At 42.7% G+C, this 9,272-nt stretch overlaps 2 protein-coding genes across 2 annotated transcripts; one reads left to right on the top strand and one right to left on the bottom strand.

The window, feature by feature from the left end:
* Nucleotides 1-738: 738 nt before the first annotated feature.
* On the bottom strand, nucleotides 739-4,264 carry LOC119453046 (ubiquitin-like protein ATG12). The gene is made up of 4 exons (XM_037715028.2): nucleotides 4,085-4,264; nucleotides 3,547-3,683; nucleotides 933-995; nucleotides 739-863 (listed from the first exon to the last, which is right to left on the bottom strand). The coding sequence occupies exons 1-4, from the start codon at nucleotides 4,236-4,238 to the stop codon at nucleotides 804-806; spliced, it is 414 nt and encodes a 137-aa protein (XP_037570956.1). The 5' UTR covers nucleotides 4,239-4,264; the 3' UTR covers nucleotides 739-803.
* On the top strand, nucleotides 4,259-9,029 carry LOC125945450 (uncharacterized). Its single transcript, XM_049667204.1, has 4 exons — nucleotides 4,259-4,503; nucleotides 6,556-6,726; nucleotides 8,623-8,686; nucleotides 8,949-9,029. The coding sequence occupies exons 1-4, from the start codon at nucleotides 4,364-4,366 to the stop codon at nucleotides 9,027-9,029; spliced, it is 456 nt and encodes a 151-aa protein (XP_049523161.1). The 5' UTR covers nucleotides 4,259-4,363.
* The last annotated feature ends 243 nt before the right edge of the window (nucleotides 9,030-9,272 follow it).

Here is a 9,272-nt window from a genome sequence, read left to right as displayed (position 1 = left end):
TAACATTACTTTGTTAGCACGCAAGGTGCAATCGTTCAACTTTCACCTGTAAGCACATCTGCAGTATCCCAAATTCAGAGTCCAACGCCGTCCTGTGATTGACTGTATTGCTGTGTTCAATAATTCATTTCCTGCAGTTACTATCGCCTGGATGAGTTTGCACATGATTAAAAACTCAATCAAGATACAGCAGTATTGCTTTTGAGCGTACACATTGTTTTGGAGTTAAACCTTTTTCTTATTGTTTTTGCTGCATTAGCATGCACAGTAGCTCCAGGTTTAAATAAGGAAGCATTTCTTGATTGTCTTGTTCTAATCTGCTAAAGCATCAATTAAAGTCACATAGGCAAATTTGAATCTGGTTCCTGTACAAGGAAACCGAATTTTTATTAATTTTCATAAAATGTTTCTTTGTGTGATCTTTACATCTGGAAACAAGTGAAATGGTTAAATATCCGGATGAACAAAAATTTTGAGGGTATGAAATTTACAGGAAACGGTGCTTGCAGAAAAGGAATCTTGTACTCTCAAAAAAAATTTTTTTTCATTTCAATATCAAAGTGTTTCAAAGCGATATTAAAGCAGAAAACGGAATGATACATGCAAATATGAACATTAGATGGAAATGAAGACCATGCAATATACAGTTAGTCGTGCTTGCAAGAACTGTTCACACATGTGACACCGCCCGCACCCAGACAGTACCCATAATGAAGAGGGAAGCAGCCAATCTCAAAACATGGTAAAGCAGGTGTAACATTTATTTCACAGTATTTACAAAAATGTGACTTAGATTGGAGGCTTCATCCCCACGCATGTGTTTTTGCATAGTGAAGGGTGAGCTTTCCATTGGAACCAAAACACTGCAAAAGGAAAAAAAAAAATCTCAATATTGCAAACAAGTGAACATTCCATAAATAAAGAGCACAAACCTCATAAAGATTGCTGATCTCTTGGTCCAAGGATGGAGCAAACGCTTGGTTTATGTACAGGAACTGCGGAAGACAAACACAACTGCCCTGGCTGAGTGCTTTAAGGAAAATCACTTGCGAGTTCATTGCAGAACCTTTCAAAGCAAGTGTGGCCAAGATATTTTGTCTATAAGAGTTGTTTAAATTCAGAAAGCAGTGTTCAATTCCAAGAACGTTCAGTACTTTCTGTATTCTATGTAGTCAAATTTTCATTTGGAGAAAGACGGATCACTGTAGAATTGGAGCGCAATTTCAGTTCCTCACATGTGTGCTACTACAATTCAATGTAAATTATTTGCAGATTTGTTGTCTGTGCCAATGGAAAAAGTTACTAATAAACGGTGGAAACAGCTAATGACCACAAAGAGTACAGCAAATGGCAGAAGGAATGAATTTCAAACTTGAGAAGCAACCGTCAGGAAAGGAATGTTCTAAGAAATGGCAGCTAAAGCCCTCGGTTGCTAGCTACCCTGAATGATTTGAATTGCTCTTCTCTGAAAATCTCATCTAGAGGAGTAGCTGTTATATTTTCTCCAGCTCCTGTGCACTCCATTACAGGTCTCATTTCTGCCCTTGGCAGAAATAGTCAACGAAAACTGACAAATATATTTGTCGCCAACCAAGACTCCACACTAATGGCGAATTCCATTGGGAGAAGAGGAGCAGGGCGCCGCGCAGTGCGGAATCGGGTGACAGCGCAGTGAGAGCAGGGGGGAGGGGGTCGTGTGAGGAGAAATGTACCATGTGACTAAAGCAATCGACGTCCCACCACTCTCTGCAGGAGAGCGGCAAAACACGCGTGATCGTCTTGTAATCTGTTGGGCGTAACGCCGTCACCGTTTGCGTCCACACACTATACATACTTTTGTGCAGTGCCGACGCATCCTACAACATTTCCGCCTGCGAAGATCATCTGAAACTGCAACTTGAATCTGAAGTTGAGCTCCAGCAGCTACCGCTGCGGTCACCGTCGAGCATCTCAAGCACTTCAGCAAGGCGAAGACGCTTTGCTGTCGCTGTCCCCCGCGCATCCAACGAGAAGCAAGGCCGGACTAGAAATGCCAGGATCTGTCGCTAAATTGCTGCGAAGCTCGCTCGTATCACCGACGTCAAAAACAGCGGTGCCAAAACACCAACTACGCTTGGCTGCCGCCATTGCTGCCGCACGCGCCGGCTGAAGCAAAAGTAAAAAGAAATGAGGATGTGACGGTTTAAGTCACGCGACTTCCTTTGTACTCCGCTTTTCAGGCAAGAGCAGTCCGGACTGCTCCCGGCTGCTCTCGGTGCAGCGAAACTGCTCTTGTTCTACCACTGGATGACGGCTCTCCCACTCCTGTTCGACCACTGAAACACGTCGCCTCTGGAATGAGCACTTTCAGCGTGCTTTTGAGTGCTCCTGTTCTCCCAATGGAATTTGCCATAAGTCTACAATGTGTGAGCCCACTGTACCACCTTACTTGAGCCAGCCACTGCAGTGTCAGATTGGTCACTTCACGGTTTCATTTGCATAATCCTCTTCAATTTTTCTTCTACTGGCAATATAAAGTTATACTCCGTGTGTGCATGAGTTTGCGAGGCCTTTTGTCTGTCACATGTGCCTCTGAGATGTGTGACCAGCTCGTATTTTGCTTGTGATAAAAGTAGAATACCAGCTTGTTGCCTGCACTGGTCTTTGTCATCTTGTCTGGAGCCTCTTATGTTTAGTGTGTCTAACCACACAAAAAAATAATGGGAAAAACAAAAAGACACAAAAGTGTTCACTGAAATCTTGGAGGCAACAGCCGTCATCTGCAAAGTGCATGCTAGATGGCGCCACAATACCACGGTGCAGCACACACAGGTGTCGTGAGCACCTGTGTTGCAGTGAATCCTGCTATGTCAGTGTGAACCCGGAGTCACAATTGATGAGCCACATAAGTCAGCAGCACTGTGCATAACAAAAATTTGAACTTGCTTTCGCAAGTCCTTTTTGTCACATGTAATAATGCATTTTAAAGCAGTTGCTTAGTCAGCTGCATTTCAATAGGCAATGTTCAGGAAATGTTTTTTAGCTGAACATTTTGATTTTTATTTCCCACATTTGCTATTGGCTACAATGCAAGCACTAATATAAGTGGAGGAGACACACAGGTACCATGATAGATACAAATGATGTGCGTCCAATGCGTTTGGAGGTCCCGTTACAGCCCAGAGCTTTAGGATTTCCTCTCGTATATAGGGTCATTATGTTTATCATACAAGAATAAATGAATAAAAATGCTTCCAATTTTGTCCACATCTACCAGAGGTACATTTCAGTGCAATATGTCCAGAGGCAAAATCTCTGTTACATTTTAGTGTTCCAATTACGTTAAGCCGAAACAGAGGCAGAATCAGCTCATTGTATCTCATTAACAGGCTGGCACATGATTTGAAGTGCTTCCTAATATATATTAAGAAAGAGCACCACATATCAATAACTGCATTACATATGGTAGTGGACCTCACATCTTGCAGCAGCTGTGTACTGTTTGAGTATGCTGACTCTATTAGGTATGCTGACTGCTCAAAATCAAAACAAAAGAAGAGGACATACCAGGGACTCCGACTGTTCGAGTTTGAGATATCTTCTGACGAAGTCCACGATGTCCATAACTTTCGACGTTGGCGAAACGGCCCATTTTCTCTTGAGCATGATTGGCGCGTCGCCAGTCGCCTTCAGCAGGACATCGACTGCAAGGCAGAAAAAGACACGGTGTCCCAAGTTCGTGCTTACATGTCAAACTGCACAGGCACACAGCACAAAGTGCTTAGTCCACGGTGGATCTAAACCACGGTCACGGGGGACACCTTCGATCGCGATCGAACTTCTCGATGGCGATTGGCTCCAATCCGCAGCTTGCGCAAATGAGCCAATCGGGATTGAGAAATGCGATTCCGAGCAGGCTCGATCGCGATCGAAAATGTCCCGCGTGACTGGTATCGTTGTAGTAGTCCAGCGTGTTTGTCGAACAACTTTAAACTCATCAGCGTATTATATGAACAGGTGACACACTACAAAGTTGCGGGAAACGCGAGGTTGTCACGAGTCTTGTGTACGAGTGTGCCAAGCGAGAACTGTCAAAGGAACGCACTTTTTTTCTTTTCACTGTTGTTAGCCCCGACTGAATCGCCACGGTCCCTCTGGGCTTCTGTCTTTTCGGGGGATGTGCTAGGCTCCGAGGTGTCCTCTGTAGCGTTGTCATTCCCGGACTCGGTAGCTGGGCAGCTTTCGGTCTCCTCCGACATGATACTAGAGTACTATGATACCGAAATTATTGGATCGTATTGGCTTCCGACTTGAACTTGCCTCGTGCGGTTAGTCAACTTTCGTATGCCTTTCGCAGCCAACACAAATCGTGCTGGCGGCAAGCATGGCTACCGAAGCTGGAATGGAAGCTGTGGCTTGCGACGAGAATTTAGACGAGGATGGCAAAGATAGCCCAAGTACCCCAATTGAGGCAGTTCCTGCGACCAGTTCGACGGCAGACGACTACGCCTATCGGTCTCCAAGGTTGGGAACAACGCTCACTTTCACAGAGGCGGCCGATTTCGCGTCGAACGATGGCGTTCGCCAATCGCAGCTTTCGTTGCAAACTCTTTGTGTTTCGACTTCTTTTCCGCGATCCACTGTCACGGCGGCCCAAGTATACGATGTGTGATCACTTACTTGCGAACAGACTTAGCTGACTGATTTTCTTTTAGAACTCGTGCGCAGTCCGTTTCTTGCAGATGCGTTGTTCACACGTACACACATTTTGGAAGACACGCATTTCAGCAACTCCGGAGAAACTGTATTGCATACATTCCTTGCGTAGTTATATAGTGGAATTGCGTTAGTCCAAGGAACACTCAAAACATATATTAATGAAGAATTCGTCTATCACTGCCACCTTTATCATGATCTTGGTCATATAGCTGTTGGCGTGATAAATGACAACTCATGTTCACAGTTGCACGTTGTGTAACTAGTTAGGACATTCCTCAGGGGAAGTATCCTAGACAGATCTGCAGCCTGTGCTAAGAATGTCCTGAGTGCTGGCTTGCTTTAGTCTGAATGAGGATAGAAAACCGTACGAGTTGGTATTGGTTAAGAATAGCAATTGTATTAAAGGGATTGGTTCATATGGCAATAACAACAACGCACTGAACACGAAGACAAAAAACTTCCTTCCTTCCTTCGTCTTCGTTCTCAGTGGGCTGTCATTAGCCATGCTTTATAGTCGGAATGTTTTCCCTGTGAAATTTCAAAATTGTGTGTTCATGACTGCATTTAGCTTCAGCATCGCAGATCTGCTCACTCAATCACTTCCTGCACAGCAGTTCGCTTCATAATTGCACAAGCTTGCCACAGTCTTGATTTCGGCAGCCTTCATGTGCCATATCTGAACACCACACCTAACCTAAGTATTCTCATTCCCTTTCGAATGTTGGAAGGAAGTACCTCCTAGAATGACCTATTCATGGCGCACCCCCTAGAATGCTAAAGGCGATTCTAAAAAGGGATTGCTAAGAGGGATTCCAAAGGAGTGAGGTAACCAAGCGTTAACCACAAATGCTTATCTTGAAAAATATCTGCTCCGAAATGTGATCTTTGAAAGCAGATGGGTTATAAAATGCATGAGAGAATTCTTCAAACTTGTTACAAGTGTGTGACTTATTTGTAATAGAACAAAAAAGTTGTGTCTGAGAGAGGGGCCGCTCTTTTGAACTCTTCAGCCGTAAGCCACCCTTACAACGTATAGCAGCCTCTGACTGGCTGTTACTCTAGTTGTTGCTTATAGTTCTTAAAAAAAAAACAAAAAAAAACGTTTGTCCTTGTCTTCTAGTTTCATGCTTTTCTTTTTTTCTTTTTTTTACTTAAGAATTAAGTTTTCTTGTCCTACATTGGGAAGAAAGGGAAATTTGGAATTCTAGACCAGGATGAATTTTTCTTCAACTGCGGAGCTTTCTTTCTGAAAGATCTGTTTAGGTTTCCCTTGAAGTTGTCGTGCTACAGTCGGGTGGATGAGAATTTCTACCTTTCATGAACTTTCCTCCATCTTGCAGGCATCTGCAGAACTGATTTGCCACATTATGAAAAGTAGGGTCTAGTGTACTAACTAGCATGCACAAAGAAGATTAATAGGATTTCATGGCATGGGTGACATCATGTCGGCATTTGCATTATATTGGGAGCCACTATCACAAATTCATGTGCGCTTCTGTGCATGCTCAAAGGACCTGTTATATGAGCCAAGTGCAGCACACATTTATGATGACTCATGTTCGCATTATCGTAAATTTGGCCGTGACTTTTCATCAGTAGCTCAGTGCCTTTGATGGCATTGTCCTGCTTAGCACGAAGTCGGGGGTCCAACTCCTGGTGCCATTTCACCGGGGGGTGTGATGCACAAAGTCTCATTTATAGAGTTTCGGGTGCACATTGAGAAAAAAAGGGAAAATTAATTCAGAGCCCTCTCTCCAGTGTTTCTTGTAGTCGCGTTTACCTTTGGGGATGTTGAGCACATCAGTCAGGTCATTGAACTTTTTCGTGTTATTGACTCCTTTTTTTTTTACTCCTCAGTGGTGCAGATGTCTTCAAGTGGCACCAAGGTCGCATCCATGACAACCAAGTCAAAGTTTGGACGGGCACAAAGCGACTGGAGCGGGATGGTTCCACGGAGGAGACCGAGCTGGTGGAATCTCTGCGGAAGAGTAGAGCCGACACTCTGGGCCGCGTCGGGTCGCTCAGACCGTAAGTCTTGGAGCAGCATGCCACAAGGTCCGGGAATAGACTAGTTGGTGATCCGTGGTGTCAACATTGCAGCACAAAATCTAGAGGACGTGCCTCTTCTCGTGCTTGTCTGAAGATGCATTATTATGTGACAACTATATTACTTTTTCAATTCTTATTTGTCCTTCCTCTCTGACTGGCGTGATGCCTGGCCTTCGTTATTGTCGGTATCGGGCACTTGATGATGCAACAAGTGATAAGGAGTAAATGATATTAAAGGCAAAAGATCCTTACATGATATGGCTTCTGGTTTCCATGCTATGAACTTGCATGGCACAATTTATAATTTGCATTCTTGTGAAAAAAATTATTTGTCAAGTGCGTTATACGTTAGCTCCTGGTTACTCAAAACTCCTCAGGCCACATATATTTGTTAGAATTATGGGTAGTTGGATGGGGTTATCTGTAAAATTAATAATGTATGATGCTAGACGAAGACTGGGAATTGATGCAATGGTAGGTGTATACACAGAAAACGTGTTCTTTTGCCTCGTTCTGCAAAACCTAAAATGAAGTCAAGTACAGCTGCCTATATGTTTAATAAAATCGCATGAACATCTGGTTTAGCCACTTCTTCAATGCATTTTCGATTTACAGAACATTGAATTCAATGAAAGCTTTACCACAGGATAAATACATGGGAACGGAGAAATAATGTTTTTCTCGGCAACCATAGCACTGATTTTTAATGAGGTTTGTTGCATTAAAAAGAAAAACATATAAAATGTAGTGACTCTAGGAACCAAATATTTCATTGAGGTTATCAATTTTCTTTTTAAATGTTGAAAATCGCGACATCTCTAAAAATCGTAAGTTGATTATCAGGTTTACAATTATCGGCAATTCTGTAAGCTGTTGTATTGAGCCACCTGAAGCGGACAAAATTGGTGTGTTGTATAGACCGCTGTGAATTGTGTCACTAATTTGTGAGTTGTAGGTTTTGCAAGAGCCTCGTAAACATTTTTATAAAGTTCACAAAAGCCATAAATTTGACCACTTCAGATGCATCTCCTAGATGCAGTTTACAGAGGTGCAATCTGTCTTTTTTTCTGGTGCACAGATATGGGTTTGCATACCTTTCAGTGCTTCAATTTTATTTATATTGCCAATTACATGCAATTTCTGTAATAAAAAGAAATTGAGGCCATGAATCAAAGTTTGGCTTTCTACAGTTGGTAGTAATTCAGCTTTCTTAAGTGCACAAAATTTCACTCTAATCTAATTGAGTGAATTGCCCAATTGTAGCATTTCTGCGTTTCACAGCTATTTAAATTCAAAAACTGGAGTTGGCTCAGATGTAAAGCCTTCTCTTAATGAGCTAGCATGCAAAGTGTGTGTGTAAATGTCAGCATCAGCTAATAAGCCACAGCTTTTATTCTGAATCTGTAACCATCTTTTCAAAGATGTGTTTCGTCATATATGTTTTTGGCTGTAGATGCTTTATTAATTGAATTTACTGAGAGCCCGTTTTCAAATTCAACTATTTTTAAACTTAATTTTAAAGCATTCCATGTTCGCACTAAAATATTGAGATATTTATTTCTTTTGTTCTATAGTTTTTTTTTTTTTTCTGACTACGTAGTTTAGATATTTCATGTGTGAAGCTGAACCAATATTTTTTAGGCATTCCACACGTATGAAGTGTTGTAAGCTTAACGTACTCCGTTGGTGAATCAGAAATTCGGATAATGAAGTCTCCGTGTATTTTCTGCACAGTGATAATTGATATTGTGCTTAGTTTTAGATTTATTTAACATTTTGAGTGCGAAAGGTTCCCAGGGAGCTTGATGCACTGGTAACATTAGTCGCAATGATTTGTTGTCGCTGCATTGTCCACATGCCAATTTTTCTTTGCAGCATCGATGTCTTACAAGCCCTGTGGGACGACCAGGAGAAGAGAGTCGTCGTGACCAAGCACAAGGCACGTATTTTATGCGTCCTTCCTTATCACTTTGCTGATGTGTATGTCACAGTTCAAGAGATTGCTTCGAGTGTTTGCGTTTGCATTAGACAGGCAAAAACATTTCGTCATAAGAGCAGTGTTACGATAGCCACCTAATCACGGGTTGTTCACTCTGATAAGTGTTGTCACTGCCCTCTGCTGCTTTCTGCTGTCTTGCTGACTACACAACTTGGGGCACTCGATGTGTGAGCATTCTCGGCCAATCACCCAAAATGGGTAGGTGTGCCACAAGGTAGGTGGTGACCAGACAGCCAAGCAGAACAAGAGGCAAGAAGTGAACAAGTTGTCAACTAAATATTGAAGAAGTAATCTAGAGAGAAGTGAGAAAGTCGCCATGAAACGCAGCCACGCGTGGAGGAAGAAGTGTTGCGGCTAGAATGGCGCCAGAGCGTGCGTTGAATGAGGGACGTTGAGCTGTACAGAAGTGAAGAAGGAGAAGCGAAGTCGCTTCGGTAGACATTGAAGAAAGCTTCACTTGTCACCGATTTCCACATATGCGTGGGATTTGCAGCTTTTTTTTCTTTCTTTTTTTCCCCCCACATTT

Source organism: Dermacentor silvarum, chromosome 5 (genome assembly GCF_013339745.2).
Source record: "Dermacentor silvarum isolate Dsil-2018 chromosome 5, BIME_Dsil_1.4, whole genome shotgun sequence".
Lineage (NCBI taxonomy): Eukaryota > Metazoa > Arthropoda > Arachnida > Ixodida > Ixodidae > Dermacentor > Dermacentor silvarum.
The sequence above is the reverse complement of the archived record's forward strand: the minus strand, read 5'-3'. Positions and strand labels throughout refer to the sequence as shown.

Coding starts and splice junctions, on each gene's coding strand:
- LOC119453046 (XM_037715028.2), bottom strand. CDS start 4,238: ATGTCGGAGGAGACCGAAAGCTGCCCAGCTACCGAGTCCGGGAATGAC. Junction 996..3,546: donor TCGAACAGTCGGAGTCCCTG/GTATGTCCTCTT, acceptor TGTCTTCCGCAG/TTCCTGTACATAAACCAAGC. Junction 864..932: donor AGATCAGCAATCTTTATGAG/GTTTGTGCTCTT, acceptor TTCCTTTTGCAG/TGTTTTGGTTCCAATGGAAA.
- LOC125945450 (XM_049667204.1), top strand. CDS start 4,364: ATGGCTACCGAAGCTGGAATGGAAGCTGTGGCTTGCGACGAGAATTTA. Junction 4,504..6,555: donor TACGCCTATCGGTCTCCAAG/GTTGGGAACAAC, acceptor TTTACTCCTCAG/TGGTGCAGATGTCTTCAAGT. Junction 8,687..8,948: donor TCGTCGTGACCAAGCACAAG/GCACGTATTTTA, acceptor CAAAATGGGTAG/GTGTGCCACAAGGTAGGTGG.